This window comes from Dromiciops gliroides, chromosome 4 (assembly GCF_019393635.1).
Source record: "Dromiciops gliroides isolate mDroGli1 chromosome 4, mDroGli1.pri, whole genome shotgun sequence".
NCBI classification, from domain to species: domain Eukaryota; kingdom Metazoa; phylum Chordata; class Mammalia; order Microbiotheria; family Microbiotheriidae; genus Dromiciops; species Dromiciops gliroides.
In genome coordinates this window covers 195,526,442-195,551,063 of record NC_057864.1, presented here as the reverse complement: position 1 = coordinate 195,551,063, position 24,622 = coordinate 195,526,442, and the positions used below count along the sequence as shown (strand labels likewise).

The window sequence follows — 24,622 nt, the reverse complement described above, 5'->3', positions numbered from 1 at the left end:
TTTCTCTGAAAATAAAATAGTGTTTGCTACCTCACTGGGTTGTCTAAGGAGAGTGGTTTGGGCTGAGAGAGGTGGCACTTGCCTCTGATCCCTTCTATAGGGAGGCTGAGGCTAGTGGATTGCTTGAGCCTGGGATTTCTGAGCTACAGAAGGCTAAACCCATCAGGTGTCCGAATTAAGTCTGGCATTCATACAGTGGACCTGGGATCAAGGGAGGGCCTTCCAGGGCAGCTAGGTGGCACAGTGGATAAAGCACCGGTCCTGGATTCAGGAGGACCTGAGTTCAAATTCAGCCTCAGGCACTTGACACTTACTAGCTGTGTGACCCTGGGCAAGTCACTTAACTCTTGTTGCCCTGCAAAAAATAAAATAAAATCCAAGTCAAATAGCACTAATTTCATGAAGCCTTCCCTAATTCCCCAGGTCAAAAACAATGTTCCTTCTCAGATGTCACAAAATATTTGCTTTGCACTTTCCTAATACACTTAAAACATAATATTGTTTTTCATATTTATTTATGCTGGTGTCCTCTCTCTCTAATAGACTTCACCAATAGAAGACAAAGTTAATGTCTTTTTTGCTGCCCTTTCCTGCCTGTGATCCAGAAAATCTGGAAGAGTCATTGCATGGGGGCTTACACAACAAACAAGGTTCTAAATTCTATTTCAAATTTTGGAAATTAACCATAAATTCTCTTTTGGTTGACTAATATTAAAGGAGCATGACCCAGCAATATCCTTGGTAATCCTGGGTCATCTAATCTCAGTGTCATATTACCTATTACCACCTCAAAATCTCATTCCTACGATAATTACCCTTATTCCTCCCCAGGCCTGCTCTATCCTCCTTACCCATAATCCCACCCAATCCTCCATTCTCCTACTAAAAAGTTCCCCTACACCCTTGAAGTTTTCAACCAACATTCTTTCCATCTCCTTGATTTAATAGAAACCTAATTTTCCCCTAAGGACTCCACATCTTTTACAACACTCTCCACCGGTGGTCACTCATTCTCTCATTCACCTCTTATGAGGCAGCTGTTGGCACAGTGGATAGAATGCTGGGACTGGAGTCAGGAAGTTCAAATCTGGCCTTAGGCTCTTACTAGCTGTGTGACCCAGGGCAAGTTACTTAACCTTTGTTTGCCCTAGCTACAAAATGCTGATAATAATAGCACCTATCTTGCAGGATTGTTGTATGGATCAAATGAGTTAATATTTGTAAAAATGCCAGGCACATATTAGATACTACATTAATATTAAGTAAAATTGTTTCTGTGAATAGTTGCTGTTTGTAAGGTGGCTAAGATTCTAGCTAGGCTGTCTAAAAATCTAATGAGTGGTCGCCAATAAATTAGAAGCTTTAGCAAGAGTTTAGACTTTTAAGCATTTGTTAAGGAGCATAAGAATTTGGTGAGAAGAAAGAGGCCTAGATGCCTTCATCTATCTATCTCAGGGAGCCAACATTTCTAGCTCCACTCCCCTCCCCCCCCCCCCCAGAGAAAGAGAGAGAGAGAGAGAGAGAGAGAGAGAGAGAGAGAGAGAGAGAGAGAGAGAGAGAGAGCACTTCGTCCCAGAAGCCTCTCTAGAATACCGAAACAGCCAGTTCCCCCCCCCCCAACACACACACACAGCTCCAAGCTAATTGGCTGGGAGCTTTGATCGACAGTACCCATGAGTAAATGTCACTTCCTGACGCCAGGAAACTGACCTTCCAAGCCACATGGCTTGTCTTCAGATGCCTTCTCCTCATGGTGGAGCTTTCCTACAGTATCTCTCCAGCAGAGGGCGTCACTCCAATTTTCACATCTGATAGATTAGACTAACTCACAGATTGCATTACTACACTAATATTTTTTTTCTTCAAACATACAAAAACAAGCAAGCAACACAGTCCTTGCTCTCAAGAAGCTTACATTCTAATAGGGGAAGCTTATATATAAAGAGGAGCTAGAAAAAGGGGGAGGCACTGTAACACATAGTACATGAATAAAACCAATTTACTGTTATGAATAGTCATTGGGGCTGATGGTACACTAATAAGACACTTAGTGCATGAAATCCAATCTTTATTGACTATTCTATGATACAAATATCAAACCCTCTAGGAAAAAACCACCAATTGGACTCCTAAACGTTCCAGTAAGTATGTCTCATACCAGTGCTCATAACAAGGTTCTGTCTTTGACCATCCAGAGATTGCTGAAATGGCATTTTGGCATGCCTCCATAAAATAGAACTTTTCTCAACTAAGCATAGGATGTTTACATTTCCAAGAATGCAGGAGAGTCTGTCCTAGTCTCTACCTCTACCAAGTAGGCTGATGAGTTCTCTGGCTAAGGATGGTCATAAATTACATTTAAGTTCTGGTTGGTGATAGATTACCTAAGTTATAATGAAAGAAAACTATCAATAAAAGCTTTAGTTTCCTAAATTAGCAAGCATTTATCAATTATCTACTGGTTTTGGTACAGGTACACACATGTACATATTATTAATAGTTGTTTACCAAGTCTGAGGCACGTGCGCGCGCGCACACACACACACACACACACACGTTATTAGTTGTTGTACACCAAATTTGGGGAACACAGACATCATTGCCAAACTATACCACTGAGGTCCTTATTTCATTACAGAAAAACAGCAGTTGCTCATCCTAAATTAACACATAGGCAGTTTGTGTAGTGTGGCATGGTTTGGAAATGATGGCTTGGAAGTGACTTTGAGGCCTAGCTCCAGGAATGATATGGTAAAAGCTCACCTATCAAAGCCTACTGTCCTAAGGGCAGAGTTCAAGGTCTTGGTTTGGGGAGAAGACAATGATGCTGGAATGCACATTGCCCACTGGGGAAATGGTGACTTGGCATAGAAATCTGGCCTTGGGGTCAGAAAACCTCAGGTCAAGTCCTGTATCTGGGACATTCTAAGTGGTCATGGGCAAGCACTTAGCCACTTGGTGTTCTAGGCAACACTTAATTACAAGTAGATTTGCAATTTGCATCAGTGGAAGAAGTTTTCATATTCACAACACTCATGAAATCCCTAATACAAACCTCTTCCAACCAAAAAATGCTTCCCCAGTGTCTATGAGTGTTCTACATGTAACAGGCATTTAATGCTTGTTGAATGAATGAATCTATCTTTTATTAAATATAGTTAACTAAGGCATTTAACCAAGAGGCAGCATAATGGGGAATGATACAGTGGAAAACACTGGAATCACAGAGTCTCTGGATTCAAAACCTATGGAGTTTTTGGCAAGATATTTAATCTTTAGTTTCCTTATCTGTAAAGGAAGGGGGGGGGGAGGTTGACTAGTTAATCCCTGGAGTCTCTTCTATCCATAGATCACATCGCTCTATGAGCTATAATTTTATAGATTTGGGTACTCCTACTGAAATAAATTTTAAACATGATGCAACTTAAGCCAATGGACTTTAAAAGTTACTGTGGCTTGAAAAATTCATCCTCCTATGGTCAACCTGGTTCATGGACGTCTCCAAACTTAGTGACAGAGTAAGGTAACAGAGTAAGTAACAGAGGTAACAGAGTAAGGGCCTGTATTTGAAGCCTTCCTGCTTCATAGGACCTACCAGAGCTTAATCTCTGCTGGTATTACCTTCAAACTCATTAAAGACATTTTTTTTTTTTTATCCTCAGTACCTACAGCAGTGCCTGACATATAGTTGGTGCTTAATAAATGTTTGTTGAGAACGAATGAATAAGCAGAGGCAGTGAATTAGTCATCCAATAAGCATTTATTAAGTGTCTACTATGTGCCAGGCACTGTGCTAAATGCTGAGGATACAAAGAAAGGCAAAAGACAGACTCTGCCCTTAATAAAGCAGCTCCCAGTTTAATGGGAGGGGAGACAGGGGACAGCTAGGTGGTGAAGTGGATAAAGCACAACTATGTACAAATAAGGAATATACAGGATAAATTGGAGGGAAGGCACTAGAATTAAAGGGGAATGGGAAACACGTCTGGTAGGTAAAATTTTAACTGGGATTTAGAGTCTGAGGAAGCCTGGAAGTAGAGGTGAAAAGTCTAGAGATTGTGTCTTGTGCAAGAAATTGCGAAGAGACCAGTGTCACTGGATGGCAGAGAATGGATGGAGAAAATGGGGACACAGGTTATATTGGGCTCTGAACTTCAGAGGATTTTATATTTGATCCTAGAGGTGATAGGGAGTCACTGGAGTTGATTAAGTAGGAAAGTGAGATGGTCAGACCTGCACTTTAGGAAGATCACTTGGCACCTGAGTGGAGGATAGACTACAATGAGGAGATCTTAGACAGGGAGAAACAACTAGAAGACTAATGCAATAGTCCAGGGGTGATATTACCCAGGTAAAATAGACAAGACTTGGCAATGAATTGGATATGGGAGGGTGAGACTGAAGAACCAAGCATGACACCTAAATTGTGAGCCTGGGTGTCTTGGGAGGATGGGAGTACCCTTGTGAAGAAGAAAGGAAGATTTCTTTCTGTTCTTCCTGGGAGGAAAGATAATGACTTCAGTTTTGGATATATTGAGTTCAAGATGTTTATAGGACATCTGGTTTGATATGTCCAATAGGCAGTTGGAGATGCAAGATTAAAGGTCAGGAGAGAGGTTAGGGCTGGATAAGTAGATTTGAGAATCATCAGCATTGAGATGATAATCAAATTCATGAGAGATGATGGGATCACCAAGTGAAAACACAGAGAGCAAAGAGAGTTCAGGACAGAGCCCTTTGGGACACCCATGGTTAGTAGGCATGACCTGGATGAAGATCTAGCAAAGAAAACTAAGCTGTGATATGATAGGTAGGAGACCCAGGAAAGAGTAGTGTCCCAAAAACCCAGAGAGGAGAAAGTATCTAGGAGAAGAGGATTGATGGTGTAAAAAACTGAAGAAGTGGTCAAGAAGCATGAGGAAAGGCCGTAAGATTTGGCAATTGAGAGGTCACTGGTAACTTTAGAGAGAGAAGTTTTGGTTGAGTGATGAGGTAAGAAGCCACATTATAAGGAGTTAAAAGGAAGTGGGGGCAGCTAGGTGGCACAGTAGATAAAGCACTGGCCCTGGATTCAGGAGGACCTGAGTCCAAATCTGACCTCAGACACTTGACATTTACTAGCTGTGTGACCCTGGGCAAGTCACTTAACCCTCATTGCCCTGCAAAAGAAAAAGAAAAAAGAAAAAAGGGAAGAAAGTGAATTTTTTGAGGATGAGAGAGAAATGGGAATGTTTGTAGGTATTAGGGAAACATTCAGTAGACAGGGAGAGACTGAAGATAAGTGAGGGAATAGAGATGAAAAGGGACCAATCTGCTGTAGGAGATGGGATGGAATGGGATCACTTGTGAAAGTAGAGGGCCTCACAGGTGCTCTCTGCCACCATCTCCATCGTGACCTCTGAAGTAGCCTGCTACTTCATTTCATGAGACAGAGATCAAGTGAGAAGAGTAGAAGAGGGGGTAAAGTTCTTGGTGAATACTCTCAAATTTTTCATTGAAATGTGAGGCAGAGTATGGCGATCTATGGGAATTTTGAAGAGGGATGAAAAGTTGGAAAAGTTGCTCTGGTAAGTGGGAAAGTGAGTCAGGGAGGTGGAAAACAATTACATTGCTGTAGTGAGGGCCCAGTTAAGATTATGTAACATAAATTTGTAATGAATTATCAGCATAACTTTTTCCTCTAGCTCTGTTCAGCTGCATATGAGTAGGAGTTAAGGCCATGGATTATAGGCTTAATCCAGGGCTGAGATTTGTAAGGGCTAGATTAGAAATAGGCAAAGGGACAAACTAGGGGCAGCTAGGTGGTACAATGGATGGAATGCCGGGTCTAGAGTGTCAGGAAGACCTTGAGTTCAAATCTGGTTGCAGACACTTAATACTTATGTGACCCTGAGCAAGTCACTTAACCTTGTTTGTCTCAGTTTTCTCATCTGTAAAACGAGCTGGAGAAGGAAACGGCAAACCCCTCCAGTATCTTTGCCAAGAAAACCCCAGATGGGGTCATGAAGAGTCAGATCTTACTGAAATGACAACAGGAGGACAAGAGAATGAGGGGGTAGTGTAAAGTTGAACTGATTCGCCAAGGGATCGAGATGGAAAAAGGAGGAGAGTGCAAGGGTGCTTGGGAAAGAACAAAGCAGTTGAGGGATTGGAGGTCATGGTGAGGATGAAGAACAAAGTCTGGGGTTGTAAGGCAGAGGGCAAGATGGAACAACAGTAGATTGGGAAAAGGTAAGGAAGATTCAGTATGAACACAGAAGTGGCATATTTTGGAGTGATGGCAAGATCTAAATGTATGAGCACTAACTCACTTTAATTCTATAGAAAAAAGTCAATTGAGTCAACAACATACTTTAGTTTCTCATCAGTGTCGGTTATACACGTGTGGGATGAAGAGTTTGAAAAGTAGTGAGATACTGGGCTCATGACCTGCAGGTAGGGGGAGGGGAAATTGTAGCAGATGTAGCAGCTGTGGGGGCAGCTAGGTGGCGCAGCGGATAAAGCACCGGCCTTTGATTCAGGAGGACCTGAGTTCAAATCTGGCCTCAGAAACTTGACACATACTAGCTGTATGACCTTGGGCAAGTCACTTAACCCGCATTGCTCCACAATAAAAGGAGGGGGAGATGTAGTAGCTGTGCTCAGCTGAGCTCACTGGACCAGAAATGGGAAATGGAGCAAAGTGGAGATGACCCAGAGCTCTGGACTCCAGAAAACTTGTTGGGCAGTTTTTATCTGGATGGCCCTGAGCTAGAAGAAAACAAGGCATTGGCTTGGGCATTTTAAATATATTTATTGCAAAATTTCTCTAGATCCTGAACAGGGTTGAAATTGAATACAAAGACTTTTATCCTCAAAGCACTTCTGAGTCCACTGGGAAAGTCTTAGAAACCTGATCAAGTCATTGACTGGGTCTTGAAGACAGAGAAATGGCTAATCCCCAGAGTGCCCAGGCTGTATGGGATTTGGGCAATGAAAGGTGAAGTTACATAGGCCAATTTCACTCCTTGACCATCATCTCAACTACTGCTGGCTGCCTAGGACAGACACTCTGGAGGAATATCCCCTAAAATTCCTGCCCTGGGGCCCCACTGTCTTTGTCGATGGCTGCTTAAGATGACCACATCCAGGCCTGGCTCCAGCTGTGTTTCACTTCACTTCCGAGGTCATCATCTTGCCAAAAAAAAAAAGTGACAGGCACTACTGCCGTCCAGTTCTCGAACCATAATCATATCAACCCTATCATCGTTCCTAGAATGGTTGTGTTCATTTTTTCCATCTGCTTCCTGTAATTTACTAAGCCAAAGTGTTCCTCTCTGGTCACTTCTTATACTAGAATATAATCTGAGGAGAGGAAGTACCTTTGCTTTGTGCTTGTATGCCTGATGCCTAGCATGGGCCTTGGAAAACAGTGCTTAAATAATTTATTCTTTCATTCATTTATCCACAGGGTGAGAAGCAAAGGACAGTAAATGAGCATCTATTCTTCAGCATGAGTCTGGGCATCACTGCAGTTAGAGCTGAGGAAAGAACCCTGCATCACATTAGGGAATCAAACATTTTACGGAGTTAAGCATATTTCTTGGGTTGAACAGTGGAAGTGGGAAAGGAAGCCACAGATAGGGATGTCAGCAAAGTCCCCAGCACTTGTTTATAAAGGCCTTGAGTAAATCTCAGGCATTTTGGAATGAACTATAATTGGCACTGGATGGCCTGGAGTAGACTATAAACATTAGAACTTTATGTCTCCTGTGCCCCCGACATCTTGGCAGGGCACTCTGCTTACTAAATGTTGCTTGTTTAACGACAATCTGTTGGATTAAAACTAAGGGATTCAAGCAATAGTGAAGATCAGGAAGTCAGATCAATGTCACACTTCTCATCTTGAGTTGTCTCTCTTTCCTGGCAGGGTCTCCTTCTTCTAAGGAGTCAGAAGACAATGATACCTTCCTCAGTAGACCCTGGGACCACCCCCATTCCCATTCCCACCACGTAGACCTGGGTTGGATTGAGAAATGGGATAGACTGAGTCCCAGGGAAGTGAGGGGGGGCAAGGACTTGAGGCCAATGGGGGACATTTCATGAGGAAGGATATACAAAGCATGTAAATTCACAACTAGTCAGAGTTTGGGCACTTTTTGGAATAGGACAGTGACTGTGACAAGGCACTTTTAATTTCAGCAGAAAGCAGAGACTCAGCTGTTTTTGTGTCCTGGGCAAGTAGCATAACACTTTCCCTCAATTCAGCTAAGGGGGTTGTAGCAGAAATACCAGGACATCACAAGGCCACCCTTGGGGAAGAGATTGCCATGGACGGTGGCAGGGCTAGGCTAATGAAAAAGTCACTTGAGTAGTGGCTGCCTGGGTAGGGCAAGCTTCAAGCTTGTATCTTTCTGTTTTAATTACTTTTTCTACCTGGTTAGCTGCTAAGATCAGTTGTTTCTATGTTACTGAAGGACACAAAGTGCTGCCAGTGCTCTATTTTCTGGTCACCCCTCCCACCCCCAGACAAAGCCCCAGTCACCCAGACCTAGTTATAGCTTTCCAGAAAGGCCTAATAGCCTCCCTAGTCAGTTTGACCCAGATATATTCCCAAATTCTCCTCCTGGAGGTCACACTCAGGATGTGTAATACTTCTTCTGGGTAGACCAAGTGAAGCTGGGACCTTTGTCCTAGGAGGGTAAAGGAGTCCCCCATTTTCCCTCAACCTTTACAACAGAGAGATAGAAAGGCTGGCTAGAGGAAAAATAGTGATTGCAATATAGTATGCTAAATGAGTGCCAGGCTGGGGTGGTTGGAAGACTATTTCTGTTCTGGGTAGTAGTCCCTGGGTCCCTCTGTAGGAAGAAGATTCAGAATTGAGGGTAGATGCTTGGGAAAATGGGATACGAATAGGAGAAGACTGGACCTCAGTGCTTGCTGCCTTCAGGTATTACAAATCCCAATCTCCCAAACTAGTATTTACTAGTTTGGGAGCAAGAGGGATTATTGATTAGGGAATGGGACACAGTTTAAGAAAATGAACCTTAAATTTCATTCACATAGGTTCTTGGTAGTGGGATTCTTTGAAGGGGGAAATCCTAGTTAGCTCTTACTGAGCACACCATACCTAACTTATGGAGGTTTCATTAATAAGCCACAGGAAAATAAACAAGCTCTCTTTCTCCCCCAATTCGAACTCTGTTCCCCTTCAGATATCCATCGTGGTAGGAGTGTTTGGGAAGATACCTCTATTGTTACCTGTTGAGATGGAGTGGTCCTACAGTATCTTGCATAGTTAGGAAAGCCTGACTTAATCAGAGAAGCCAGAAAAAAAGAGAAAATACAAGGTGAGAAGGAAGAAAGAAGAGGAGAAGAGCAGTAGAGAATAAGGTGGAGGTGGGGCAGAGTAGAAACAGAATGAGGTCCAGAGTCCAGTGGACTGAGTTCCCTCAGTCCTTAATAGCCAAAGCTCTGTCCTGAGCATGGTTTCCATTTCTCCCCTCTACCATCTCCCCCTCTTCTCGTCACGTGGTTTTTAGTTTCCTTTGTGTCCTGGCTCAGTCTCAGGAGTGTCTCAGCTCCACCTCAGAGCCAAAATAAGGCTCCTGCCGACGTCTCAGGCTACATGTCTTATAGGCCAAGACTATTGTAGCCACAAGCAACACCAGGCCCAGGAAAAGCAGTATCCACTGCCCTGCTTTGGCCTTCCCAGACTCCAGCTCCATTCCCAAGAAGGAGACTTTTCCATTGAAAGTACCTAGGAGGTAGGGAAGAAAAACACATGAGAAGAGGAGGATGGAAAGAGGGGAGAATGGAGTTCTGGCACATGTGTGGGTTACCAGGGCAAGGAAAAAAGGAATGGGGCTCCTGGCCATTTCCTCCTCAGATCACGGGCTAGGCCTTTGGGAGAAATGTCCATAGCTGAGCACTGCTCTGCAGCCCACCTCCCAGCCCCAGATGTAGGCTCCTTGCCAATGTCCAGGTGAGGGACTCATATAAGCCGTAGGCCAAGTATTCACAGAAAGTTAGAAGCAGAAGGAATCTTGGAGATCATTTAATACAACTCTCTTATTTCACTTATTTATCTACTAATCCATTTATTTATTCAATTATCTATCTACCTATTTATTTGTTCATTCATTCATTCATTTATTCATTATGATGTCTCTTTTGGGGATGAGGGTAGAGATCAGGGAAATTTTCATGGAGGAAGTGGCACCTGAGCTGAGCCTTGAAGAAAGTTAAGGAATTTGAGAGGTAGAGAGGAGAAAGATTTTAAGACATTAATCTAGTGGTTGCAAGAAGGATGGATGGGGAAGTATTGTGTGCTAGAGCACAAAGGTAGCAAGTATCATGTGGAGTGAAAAGAAGACTGGATGTAGGAGACAGAAAACCTAGGCTAAAATTCCAGTTCTGCTACTTATTATAAATATGACCTTCTGGTCTCTGGACCTCAGTTTTCCATTCTGTAAAATTCAACTCCTTCATTTTACGGGTCCAGAGATGGAAAGAGACTTTGCCTAAGGTCCCATAGCAAGTGAGCAACAGACCTTGAATCTTATTGGTTAAGAGAGCATTGCCTAGGGGGCAGTTAGGTGGCGCAGTGGCCCTGGATTCAGAAGGACCTGAGTTCAAATCTGGCCTCAGACACTTGACACTTACTAGCTGTGTGACCCTGGGCAAGTCACTTAACCCTCATTGCCCTGCAAAAAAAAGAAAAAAGAAAAAAAAAAGAAAGCATTGCCTAGGGGAGGGGCCAGATAGGGTACCACCCTATTCCCAAATGAAGTGCATCTCTGATACTCTGATAATGGATGGGGGCCGGGGTCAGGTTTGTAACAGTTAGAGAACTCCTTGCTCTGCATTTGCTTGGGCTCAAGCCTATGTCTAGGTGTAGAGAACTATATTAGCTTTGGGTGAGATATAGGGGTTGAGACCAGAGCAGGGGTAAGGATGGGAGCAGTACCAGAATCTGGAGTCCAGTCATACTGAGGCCAGCCTAGTGTCTCCTCTTGTTCCTTGTTCTTGGTGATGAGCCAGTCCAGGAGGGGCTGGAAGTAGTTCACAATAGCGGTGGCTGACATGTTGGATTGTCCAGTAATTAGCATCATAGCCTCTGGCCAGGGCTTACTGAGTCCCAGTTTCATAGCATCCCTGGATACGGTTTGAGGTTTGGGGAAGATGAAAAGAAGAGGGAGACAGACAGTTAGGCCCCCTACTCTGTGGCTACAGTGATTCCTCTCCTCTAGTTTAGATTTCCTATATCAAGAAGTGACTGTGCCTAGGTCCTTCCCATAGGATCAGATTTAGAACTAGAGGTCACTTTGTCCAATCCCTTCATTTTACAGATTAAGAAAATGAACAGAGGCAGCTAGGTGGCGCAGTGGATAGAGCACCAGCCCTGGAGTCAGGAGTATCTGAGTTCAAATCTGGCCTCAGACACTTAACACTTACTAGCTGTGTGACCCTGGGCAAGTCACTTAACCCCAATTGCCTCACTAAAAAAAAAAAAAGAAAGAAAGAAAACGAACAGTCAGGCTCTAAGGTAGATTCTAGCATATTTAAATAAGATTTAGGGGGCAGCTATGTGGCGCAGTGGATAAAGCACCAGCCCTGGATTCAGGAGTACCTGAGTTCAAATCTGGCCTCAGATACTTATGACACTTACTAGCTGTGTGACCCTGGGCAAGTCACTTAAGCCTCATTGCCCCCCCCCAAATTATTAATTAAATAATATTTAGGATAAATACCTGGATTAGATTCTGGTAATGATAAAAAAAATTAAAAATAAGCAAAGGAATTCAACTAATTCTCTAAAGAAATACAATTTGTAAATGTTCTAAGGGACAATTTTTTAAAGACAGAAAGCATCTGGCCCCAAGGATCCTTTATTTCCCTTGTCCAGAAAAGGGATCGTTTTTCTTATTTTACACAGAGATACAATGAGGCACATAGCAGCCTTGGTTTAGGTGTGGAGTGGTGGAGCAGACCAGGGAAGAAGCTAATCTTCCAGGTCCACAGCCATCATCCCCAGTGTCAGAAGATTCAGCAACACACAGTGGGCTTCCTCCTCAGAGGCAACTGATTCTATGACTGGAGGTTGGGTCAGAGGGTTGAACTTTAGCCAAAGAACAGACTTTGAGAACTCACGCCAAGAGCTTCCCTGCCTCCTTTGATTGATAGATATCACACTTGTACAGTGCACCCGTGTGGCCAGCAGCTCGGCACAGGGCCTCGTGGAACTGGAATTGAATCACAAAACTGACAAAGTATCTGGGAAAAGGAGACAAAACAAGGGTAAGACCAGGCCAAGGAGTCCAAAATCCCCTTTACAGCATTACCTATGCAGTCCTATGGTCAGAATCATAACCCCTCTTCTCTATCAACAGGGTCCTAAAGATTCTGTGGGCATCTAGGTGATACTATGGATAGAGTTCTGGTCTTGCAGTCAGGAAGCTTCATCTTCCTGAGTTCAAATCTTGCTAAAGATACCTACTAGCTGTGCAAGACTGGGCAAGTCACTCCACCCTGTTAGCCTCAGTTTCCTCATCTATAAAATGAACTGAGGAAAAACAAAAACAAAATGAACTGGAGAAGGAAATGGCAAAATACTGCATTGTCTTTGCCAAGAAAACTCCAAATGGGATCATTAAGAGCCAGACACAACTGAAAACAATCAAACAACAGCAGCCATAACAAAACATTCTGCTTTGGTTGAAGAGTATGATATGGGTGAACTGGCTTGGAGAGGCAGTGTACCATGTGGAAACTTGGAGGGACCCCACTTCAGGTCCTGTGTAGGCGTTTGTATTGAGAGTTGATGAAGAGTTCTCTAACTCAGTAGATAAACCTCCACCTCAGGCATGTCTGGTTCCTTGATAACAGCTATTGGGAATGCTCTGTGTGTGTGTGTATGTGTGTGTGTGTGTGTGTGTGTGTGTGTGTGTGTGTGTGTGTGTGTGTGTGTGTGTGTAGAGACATGAACTCCTGACTGGGTGACAGACCCTCTAAACCAATGATAATCCATATGGCATGTAAGGGAGACATGAATTCTGATTAGCAGAGGGATTTAGACAGAGAAGGCACAAATGGAAATGGCTAATTGGAGTCCCTGGAGGCACGGACATGGGGGAAAGCTGCCCTAACCCCTGGGAGATCCTACAGTTCCTAGTATTTATATTCCTAGGAACTGCTTAGGGAGGACTTCTTCAGAGTTCATTCCCTTCTCGGGTGAGCTGAATTTGGAAGAGCCTATTTGCTCTTATGTGTTGTTGTTGTTTTTACTTTAATCTGTATAGCTTTCCTGATTTCTGTTTTACTGTTTGCTCAGATAAAGGTTTTGTTGCTCAGTCCCTCAGTTGTGTCTGAATCTATTTGACCTTATGAACTTTGTCCTTAGGGTTTTCTTGACAAAGATACTGGAATGGTTTGTCATTTACTTCTCTAGTGTGTCCCCCATTTTACAGATTAGGAACTGAGGTAAATAGGAGTTAAGTTACTTGCGCAGGGTCACACAGTAGTAAGTGTCTGAGGCCACATTTGAACTCAGATCTTCCTGACTCCAGGTCCAGCGCTCTATCCACTATACCACAGCTTCTTCAAAATAGGTAATAGATAAATAGATAATATTATAATGACCATTAAAGTAGCTAGGTGGTATAGCACAAAGACCTTAGGACCTGTAGTTAGGAAAACCTGAGTTCAAATTCTGCCTCAGATACTTACTAGCTGCGTGATCCCGAGGAAGTCACTCAATTGCTCTCAGCCTCAGTTTCCTTATGTGTAAAGAAATGGGGATCATAATAGTGCCTACCTCTTGTTTTTTTTTTTAATGTATAAGGTATTTTATTTTTTCCGTTACATGTAAAGATACTCAACTTTTGTTTATACAAGCTTTACAATTTCAGTTTTTTCTACCTCCCTCCCCTCCCTCCCCCCTCCCCTAGACAGCAGGTAATCTGATATAGGTTATATCTATATATCTCTATACATATAGATATAGATATATACACACACATATATATACACATAGTAACATTAATCCATAATAGTGCCTACCTCTTGTTTTGAGGCTCAAATGAGATAACATTTATAAAATGCTTTGCAAACCTTAAGGGGCCAGATAAATTCTAGTTGATGATGCTGATAATGATGGTGATGTTTGCTGGCTCTCTGTGAATGTCTCTTCTGAAACAAGTGTTTAGAGGGAGCCAAAAGTAGCACTTTAGAGTGACTAGGGAAGGTAGATTTTTATCCTGAATTCCTAAAAGCAAAATACAAACTTGGCCATTGTCACACAATAAGTGTCAGAGGTGGTGTTTAAATCTAAACCTCTTACTTTCTTACAATGACCATAATGATAGCAACAACAATAATAATAGCAACTAGCATCTATATAGTACTTTTAGATTTTATGAAGCATTTTACAAATATTATCTCATTTAATTTTTACAACAGCCCTGGGAGATGGGTGTTATTATTATCTTCATTTTATAGATGAGGAAACTGAGGCAGACCTTGATCTTGCCTTCAATGACTTGCCCAGGGTCCTGTAGCAAGTAGCACTGGGCATATGTACAAACACATACACTTTAAGATTTATGCACCAACAAAACCCGACAGGAATACATACAAAGAAAAATTCCATTCAAAGTAACTACAGATTTAAATAAGATGTTTGGGAGTCTACCTACTAAGACCCATACAGGAATTACGTGAATACAACTATAAAACATTCTTTACAGAAATAAAAGAAATAATTGGGGAGATATTAATTGGACATGGATGGGCCATGCTAACATAATAAATTTAGTAATCTCATTGACATTTATTGATATATAAGTTAAATTAAGTTAGTTAAATTAATTTACTTATTTAGTGTTGTATGAATTGAATGACCAAAGGATTATTAGAGCTTTACATAGATTACTAGAGATTACACAGAGCTAGAAGAAAGTAAGAATGCATTTGGAGTAATAAAAGATCAAGAATTTCAAGGGAAATAATGAAAAAATGTTAGAAAGAAGGGAGCCTAGCAATAACACATCTCAAATTATATTGCAAAACAATAATCATTAAAACTATTTAAGGGGCAGCTAGTTGGTGCAGTGGATAAAGCACTGGTCTTGGATTCAGGAGGACCTGAGTTTAAATCTGGCCTCAGACACTTGACACCAGCTGTGTGACCCTGGGCAAGTCATTTAACCCTCATTGCCCTGAAAAAACAAAACAAAACAAAAAACTATTTGGTATTGGCTGAAAAACCCTAGCAAATTTTTTCTTGGGGAAGATTAGGAACACAAGATTCAGAATCAAATGAGTATGGTAAAATAATGTTCACTATTCTCAAAGACTACTATGGTAAGGACAAACTATTCTACAAATACTGCTGGGAAAAGCATTCAGGAAGAAATTAGTTTTAGGCCAACATCTCATACTATATGTAGCATTTAGTTCCAAGTAGCTATGGCCTAGATATAGGAGATCACATTACTATAAATAAACTATGAATTAGTATAACCATTCTGGAAAACAATATGGAATGCTGTCAAAAGTCACTAAAGTCTGCATACTCTTTTACCCAAAAATATCACAGCTAAACATATAGAGCAAAGAGATCAAAAAAAAGAGGAAGAAGATCAAAATGTATGAAAACATTCCTAGTAGCACTTTTTCTTGTAGCAAAGAACTGACAACTAAAGAGATCTTTATCAACTGGAAAATAGATGAACAAATGGTATGAATGTAGGGAAACAGTACTGTGCATTAATAATTGATGAGAACAGATTCACAGAAATCTTGTAAGATTTATATGAACTGATTCTAGGAAAAGTAAGCAGGAAAAAATTTAATACACTGACTTTGTAAAAATACTGTAGAAGAAAAATACCTTGAAAAAATGAAGAACTCTGATCGATGCAACCAATAATCACAATTACAGAGGACAGAGGATGAAGCATGCTTTCTGAACAGAAAGGTAATGGACTAGAGATAAACATATTCAGACATGGGCAATTTGTAGGTCTGTTTTTCAAGACTATACAAACTTATTCTAGAGTATTTTGTATTTTGTTTTTGAGAAGGGAGAATTGAGGGTAAGGAAAAGGGTAGTTATAGTAGTGCAAGAGAAAGAAGGAAAAAAGTCAGTAAAGTTGTTTTGTTATTGCTGCTTTAGAAAATTCACTGAAGAGAACAGAGATTTAGAGGGGAACAGACAAGTGCAATGGCCTTTGGAACCAGCATACTCAGTTTTGTACATTCTTTAAAAACACACACACACAAAACAAACAAAAGCCAAGTTATACATATATAACTCCTCAATATACTAAATAATTCGCTCTTGACTAGTCTCTCAGGGTCATTGAGATACTGAACAAAGTCTCAGAGAGAAAAGGGCTACTGAAAAAGTAGGACTAAGAATGTCAAAGAATAGACACGACTAGAGTAGAGTAGCCCCTTAGAGTTTCTTTGTAGCAGCATACCAACTGGTCACTGTTACCCCTTGAGGGCCACAGATTTCATTCAAGTCTAAGAGAACAGGGAATAGGCATCTAGAATTAGGAGAGGGATACAGCAATACTGGGCCTACAGAAAGGAAAAGATAGGTGGTAATTAGCCCATTTACAGCAATAACATCATAGAATAATCAGCAGTGTGATTTAGAAAGATAGACAAAACATAAATGGAGGACAAACCAACAAACATTTGAAGAAAATAATCACCTCAGTGGACAAGCACTTTGCAACAAAGGACAAATCCAATGCTTTCAGGAAACTGATAGTATCATACCAAATTCTTACAGATTCCCTGAAATCATCATGAGGCCAACTCTGAGACCTTCCAGAATGTTTCAGAAGAACATACAAAAAATTAAATAAAAATCTCAAAGAAATAACAGTAGAAATTAGAGTTCTTAAAGAAGCCATGTCAAGTGTAAGAATAACCTAGACAATTTATAACACAAGACAGATATGCCATGTAACAGTAGATTTTCTGAAAAAGAGAATGACGGAATTGGAATGCAAAAATTCAGAAGCAGAAGAAAAATTAATGAAACAATAACAAAACAAATAACAAAACTGGAATAACACATAACTGCAAGAGTACTTGAAAACAGGATATGAAGAGATAATAATAGGACTTCCAGAAAGGCTCCTCAAAAATGAAAAGCTGAATACTTCAAGAAACCTTACAGAAAAAATTGCCCAGAAATGTTGTAAGTCAACAGCAAATTATAGCTCAAGAGAATCCACAGAAGACCAAGAGAAATTAAAAGTTTAATTTACCATGGAACATTGTAATCAGGATCCAGAATAACAATATAAAAACCACATTTTGCAAGTAGTGAGGAAAAAAACCTTTTACATTCCAAGGAGAATCAATCAGAATAGCACAGGATTGTTCCATGCTTATAAGAAGTCAAAGGAGAAATTGGAATTTGAAATTCTGAAAAGCAGGGTTATAGGAGGGAAGGAACCTGGGAGAAGAGACCAGGATAAGTTTAGTGTAATTAAAATAAACTTCAGGGGCTACAGCCTTAAAAAAGGATGGGAAAGCATATAGGCATATGGAATATATATGCATGTAAATAGTATATATGTATGTGTAATATACATCTATGTAAATGCATGTGTGCATGTATGTATATACATATAGACCGATATATGTAGCCTCTCCTCTGGGATAATTCCCTTGAGAATTTAGAAGTACATTGTGAGTACCAGCTCCTAAACTATAAAGTACACATGCCCCCACTGACTGTATTTTTTATTAATAGTCAGCCGGTAGATATAATTAGCTCTAAAGGTGTTTGCTATAATGGAATAATAAAAAAAATCTACAAACCATCATCCCCATAAACCTAGGGTACACTCTCCTACATACACACACAACAAGTATGGCAAGAATGGGATCAAATTTAGAGTAGTAAGGCAACAAGTGTGTAGGATATATGAGTGGCAATGGCAACTCACAATTCCTGGTACCTCAAGGCTTGTAAGGCTTTTTTTTCTTCATAGAATCATCAAATCCTCCTACTGCTAGGAGGAGCTCTGCTACATAGGTTGCTCAGCTGAATTTCCAGGGTCTGCTCATCTCCATAGCTGGCTCTCTTTGCTGCCAGAAGTCTCAGTCTCTGAAGCTGCTTCCTCCCTTGCGTAACACCCTTTCTGTACCCATGTCTGTCTGGAATGTGTGTCTGCTTCCTAATGTACCTTGAATTCTCTCCAACCAAAAGAATTCTAGAACTGCTGGATCAGGTATCTCTTGCTCTCTTGCTAGATACCATGGCTAACGGGGGAGGGGGAGAAGAGAGAAATCTGCTCTCCCCTTTTCTTTCAGGAGTCTTCTCCACTAAGTACTCCAGAGCCATCACTTCCATTAACTTCCCAGCTCTTAGCTATTTTAAGTCCCCAAAGATACATGACTAATTTGTTTGCTCAGGCAATGAGGGTGTTCCCTTTAATCCACTCAAGGGACCTGTTCACACCTCATAAAAGGACTTACTAGCAGTCAGCACCTTGTTAACACATAGCACTCCATGAATTCTGTTATTATATCTACTGAGCAGGGGGAAATCAAGTCCCCCCTTACACATTTAGTAGAAGAAAATGCAAGCTTATAACCAAAGGCTTCCAGTTAAGATGAGGATGTGAATGTAGAGAAGCCTCAAGCATTCAACCAGAATACATCTAAAAAGGACTCCATGTAGCCCAATGATAAAGGAAACTGAAAACAAAACAGAAGCAAGCCCCTTTCTCCAGCTCAAATCTGCACAAAAAGAAAAGACAGCCAGAAACCAGCAGAGGTGGGGAAAGAGGTCCCACTAGGGATGTCAATCAGGGATATCTAATGAAGAGATAGCAGTTGGCAAAGGTGGGGAAAGGATCCACGCCAAGGAGATGGGCTCCAGCTCTAGAAAATGGCCCTAAAACCTGCCAATGCCCTGACATAGGTAGTTTCAGGTCAACACAAACTCCAGTAATCAGGGACTTAAAGTCAGATCCCAGCCCTGGCCCATCACAACCGAAGCAGGGGGACAGATATAGCACCCCCTGCACCACTGTGCAGGCATATGGGGCCTGGCTATATACTCCTCAGAGCACTGGAAACCTCATCAAGAGACCAGGGACCAGGAGAAAATGGGAACAACAGTTTAATGAATATTACCATTGCTGCTGCAATCTATTGCCAAAGGGATCCATGATACAAAAAAAGACTAAGAGGGGCAGCTAGGTGATGCAGTGGATAAAGCACCTGCCCTGAATTCAGGAGGACCTGAGTTCAAATCCAGCCTCAGACAAGTGACACTTATTAGCTGTGTGACCTTGGGCAAGTCATTTCACCCTCATTGCCCCATCAAAAAAAAAAAAAAAGATTAAGAATCCCTGGACTGGACCAAACCTATCTTTTTTGATAGTTGCTCCCCAATATGTGTTGTATCCCCCTAGTAGAATATAAGTTCCTCCAGGGCAGAAACTGTCAGTCTAGCTTTTATATTTTTAGCACCTATCACAGTGCTTGGTATACAGTAGGAACCTAATATGTGCTTGTTGATTGTGTGAGCACTGTCATCTCTTTTTACACACACTCATTTCCATTAGCTTCTCCCCATTAACTCCTCTCACTGGTTCCCTTCTTTTCCCAGGTGCCCCTGTAAAAACTTGCTAACTACTAATCTGAAAAATTTTATAACTGTGGGCTATATGAAAAATTTTATCTATAAGAAAAATTATAACTTTAGAAAAATTATAATTGGGCCATAAGTCCCATCTGGGTCACCATTCAAATGTAAGAAATATTTTAACTTAACTTGGGGCCTAATCTGTGGACTTTTGACTGGCTGGCTATCTGACTGCTATTAATTTCCTAAGCCAGTCTGTTAGGGCCATTTAAAATTTTCCACATTGCTCTTCCCAATTGATAAACAAACACCTCTTTTAATTAAATAATCAAAGCAGGGTTTATTTATAAGAATAAATGTAAGAGATAAGGGTAAAGAAATGCAAAGTTGTACACCCAACTGCTTTTAATATAATAAGGGCTGTTGCTGCCTCTCACTAGAGGGTATGCTGGCCACTGCCCCTGTGGCCTGGAGCCATGCCTTGCTCAGACCGGTTTGCCTTCAGTCTTCTCCAACTTTCCCAGTCTTGCACTTTCTCCTTCCCGTCCTGTCTTTCACTACCTTCCCTCACTCTTACTCTTTAACTCTTTTTTCCCTTCACTCCAGCTCCTCTGTCTCGCTTTCAATGCTCCGCTTCTCTCTTCTAACTCCAAGTCCCCTTCACTTTGTCAACCCCCTGAAAAGCCCCTTAGCATCCTCCTTCCTCTGGTGTCTCTACCTTCTCGCTAGCTCCTTCTCTAGCCTCTTTCTGTCCCTTCATGACTACCTTCTCAGTCCTCTCCCTTTCACTCTTTAACTTCTCTCTCACTACCATAGCGAAGACCCACCTTTCTTTACCATCACGACCCCCCAGCGTCTCTGCCTCCCAGGCTATCCCTTCTCTCCCCTCAAACCTTGGGCTTCCCACACCCCTGCACATGCCAAGCTAATTCTCTGGCCTCTTAGCGCCACAGCCCAGGGGCTCAAGTGAACCTTGCATACCACACCCAGGGCTGGAGGGGCTGTGCCCCCTGCTGAGCGCCAGGGACCTCCACACAGCCGTGCCCAGGATCTCTGGGGTAGATCCCCTCAGGGCGGAGGGAGCTGGGGCTTTTCTCCAAGGCCCAAGAGGCTTCTCAGCTTGGCCCCTGAAGTGTAGGGGGAGGGGCACCAGCCCACCTAAGGCTTTTTAATGTCAGCCCAAAGGTAGGGTCCCCAAATCACAATAAATTCCCACACCCCTCATCCTTTCTTTACCTGAGATAGGGCACATTTGCAGGTATGTGGAACTTGGCACCTGGGTCAAAGTCCTCTTGCGTCCTGGGCACTGGTGGACACAGACCCTGGTACTTAAGCCTAAGAAAAGGAAAAAAGAGTTGTAGGGAGGGCAGGAATGGGTACCATCTTGTTGCCTTGGTAAATAAGGTGTGTGAGTTTTTAAGTGTGTGTGTATACTTATGTATATATGGTGAAAGGTGACTGGTGCTGCTGGTTTAGGGGTGCATCTCTGTACTTCTGAGATCCCGCACCTACCACCCAGGATTGCCCTGGGTCCTTCATGAACCTGACACAAGGCTGCCCAGGTCCCAGCCTCTGGGGATACCTGATCCCAGGGGTTTTCTGTCCCTGAACCTTGACTTCCTCTCACATACCCCCTACACCCATAAGTAGCCAGAGAGCCTTGCCCATGCAGACCTGAGGTTCCACCATTCCTGGTTATAGTCTTTCTTGTCGATGCTCCCATCAAACACCCGCCACCGCCACTGGTCAATGAGGTAACCAAAAGGGAGGAAGGCGACCTTGTCCAGTGCAACACTCATCAGATAGTTGATCTCACTCTCTGGCAAAGAGGACACAGGGAATCAGTTAAGGACCCCTTCTCCCGCTCCGTTTTTGGTATCTCCACTTCCTTTTCAATGGCCTTCCTCCCAACAGAACTGGAACCAGGAATTTGTGCTCTCTGGGCAAGGTTTGGAAATTGTCACTGTTTTCTTTCTTTCTTTTTTTTTTAATTTAAACACTTTTTAAATTGTCACTATTTTCTGAAGGCTTTGAGCTTTTGCTGTTAACGTGTGTGGTTTGACTTACATATTGTGAATTCCTACATTTGTCAAGAATGGGATTTTTTGGTATTAAAAATGTACATTTCCAAAAGAGGACACTGAAAAGTATCTCTCTCAGGGCAGCTAGGAGGCATGGTGGATAAGGCACTGGCCCTGGATTCAGAAGGACCTGAATTCAAATCCAGCCTCAGGCACTTGACACTAGCTGTGTGACCCTGGGCAAGTCACTTAACCCTCAATGCCCCACAAAAATAAAAATAATAATTTTTAAAAGTATCTCTCTTCATCCGTTACTGCACAGGCAGCTTCTGATCTTGCCTAATCCCTGTCCCAATTTTGCTCCCTACATTCATCCAATATTTGCTTCCACCCCTGAACCTGGGCTCCAAGTCTCTCCCTAATATTTGACTTTTCATTCCACCCTCTAGCTTACCATAGCCCTCGCCCTCATTATCCAGTAGACCAATACTGTGTAAGTGCTTGGGGGTGGAGACAGAGAGTGCCAGCACATCTCCGATGGCCTCATGGAAACCTGGGTTGGCACCATCTCGGAAGGCCAGAGGCTGGTCCTTGTATTGCATGAAATACTGCACGTGGCCCATCTCATGGTGGGTGGTGATGAGGTCCTCCATGTTCACCGTTGTGCACTGTTTGATCCTGGGTGCAAAAGAGAAAGAAGAGGAATGGGGGTCAAGGAGGATGAGGGCTCGCTAGGCAGGAAAAGCTGGGAAGAGGGACAGATTGACAGGTCAACAAAGTCTACTGGTTAGACTGTACGTGGAAAGGACCTTTCTCTTCTTTGCTGCTATAACCAGAAATATGACATGGTTAGACAGCATGGGGAGAAAATGAAAGGGTATGAGAGTGAGAATTCTGGGGTTGGAATCATGTAAAGAGGTTATCTAGTCCCCTGCCTGCTCTCACTATATTTGCTCTCTTGATAAACACCTTGGTACTGATATTATTCTTCAACTGTCATACAAATAACAGAGTTATGAAATAATTGAAGAACGACATGACTGAATTCTCCGAGAGGATGAGCAGTGTCACACCCTTAGTCTCCCTTCACAGTGCCTAGGCAAGACATTATAAGAGGCTTGTGTGGAGCTGGAATGAATGAACTCCTTTGTGTTAGTAATGTTAAATTCAAATAGAAATGGGGGTCACTAAATTGTACATAAGGATCCCTTGACCATAGGCATCTTGACTTAGAAAACCACATGCTAACATTATCTATGTCCTATTATATTTTTATTTACTTTGTTAAATATTTCTCAGTTACATTTTAACTTGGTTGAGGCCCTACTTGCAGGCTGATGTTTGACACCCCTGCTTTAAGCCACCCAAGTTAGAATATTATTTACTCCCTTCTCCTTGAGATCAGCTGACCCTCCTCTGGGAACCAAGTCCAATTTTTCCTTGAATCCCTCTTGTTTCAGTGTTACAATCTCTATTTCTCCTTAGTTACTATCCTCAGGAGAGAGAGAAAGAGTAATGCAACTTGGCACAGGGAAGCTAAGTTTCTATTTATCTTCTCTCCTGATTCCCCAAGGGTGCACAAAGAGCCCTGCTCTAACCCTCTGAAAAATTCTGAAAACTACATGCATTATCAGAAAGAGGTAAAATTAAAAACAAAACAAACAAGGGAGCTTTAGACTCAAGGCTTTGAATCCTGGTTGTGATAGGAAGGAAACAAGCATTTGTTAAGTACCTACTATATGCCAAGTACTTTCCATTTGGTCTTCAGAATAAACTGGCAGTTAGGTATTATTATGATACTAATTTTATAGTAGATGATATGGAGGCAGGTTAAGTGACAAGTTGTAACCTGTCCAGGGCCATACAGCTAGCTGAGGCTGCATTTGAATTCTGGTCTTCCTACCTCCAGGCTTAGTGCTCTATCCACTGCATTACCTAGGTGTCTATAAATACATGGTTCTCCCTTCCTCCATATCCAACATGGGTTAAACTGGGTTTTCCTTAAAAAAGCTATGCCTGGGGGCGGCTAGGTGGCGCAGTGGATAGAGCACCAGCCCTAGAGTCAGGAGTACCTGAGTTCAAATCCGGCCTCAGACACTTAACACTTAATAGCTGTGTGACCCTGGGCAAGTCACTTAACCCCAATTGCCTCACTAAAAAAAAAAAAAAAATCTATGCCTGGGACTTGATTGTCTGGGAGAGAGAATTGGTAAGGGGGAGGTAGGGGAAGGATCAGGCACCTTCTCCCTTGACACGGTTTCCTGGTAGACTCTACACTGACATGGTTTCCTAGTAGGTTAAGAACACTAAGTTAAGTCAGGGCCCTTTCTATACCCTCAGGTAACCAGAAAGACTTGGCCTCCTAGGCCAATCAAGTTGGGGGGAGGGTAGCTTTGTTGATTTTTAGGGAAAAAACCCAAGCCTAACCCATGTTGGAGGGGGAACCCTGGTAGATATTGGGCCTATCACACTTTTGGTACCTATTACCTGTGTGACCTCAGCAAAATGAGAGGACTGTACTCTCATAAATGTCATAGGGTTTTTTCTAGCTCTGAAATCCCATATATTAAATAGCTTGCAGCATCCCCAATCTACCCTCCTCCATTTTTTTGAGGCTATAGTCCTCATGCCTTTGCAGTCGTGGGCTCAAGAGAGTAACCACAAGCCTTCCTTTTTAAAATTTTCTGTTCATTCACCAGGGTCTTTCTTCCTGCTCATCCCAAGTGAGATGTGCTGCTATCTTGTGTGTGTGTGTGTGTGTGTGTGAATGTGTACATATATGCACATATATTGTGTATTTTAAATTCATGGTTGGTTGGATCTTTGTTCCAGGTGCCACACTCTTTTTATGAAAAACTTTTTATGAAGGGTGGCATGTATTTGTGATGAAGCTGGCCTAGACCAAGAACAGTAAGAAATGTTGTTTGTAGCCCTGGACTGGTGTGATGCCAACTATTGGCGTGGTAGAGTCAGAAGGACCTAGAGTCAAGAAAGTCTG

At 42.2% G+C, this 24,622-nt stretch overlaps 1 protein-coding gene and 1 pseudogene across 1 annotated transcript in view; one reads left to right on the top strand and one right to left on the bottom strand.

Moving 5' to 3' along the window:
• LOC122754834 overlaps window positions 1-5,708 on the top strand; it is a 9,393-nt pseudogene extending 3,685 nt beyond the window's left edge.
• Window positions 5,709-5,907: 199 nt separating this feature from the next.
• LOC122755369 (angiotensin-converting enzyme-like) overlaps window positions 5,908-24,622 on the bottom strand; it is a 42,882-nt gene continuing 24,167 nt past the window's right edge. The window contains exons 20-25 of the mRNA XM_044003713.1: window positions 22,079-22,302; window positions 21,278-21,422; window positions 20,840-20,938; window positions 12,133-12,255; window positions 10,949-11,136; window positions 5,908-9,739 (exon numbers count right to left, since the gene is read on the bottom strand). Coding sequence (XP_043859648.1) covers window positions 9,546-9,739; window positions 10,949-11,136; window positions 12,133-12,255; window positions 20,840-20,938; window positions 21,278-21,422; window positions 22,079-22,302 — 973 coding nt within the window. The 3' untranslated portion in view covers window positions 5,908-9,545. The remainder of the gene's footprint in view (window positions 9,740-10,948; window positions 11,137-12,132; window positions 12,256-20,839; window positions 20,939-21,277; window positions 21,423-22,078; window positions 22,303-24,622) is intronic.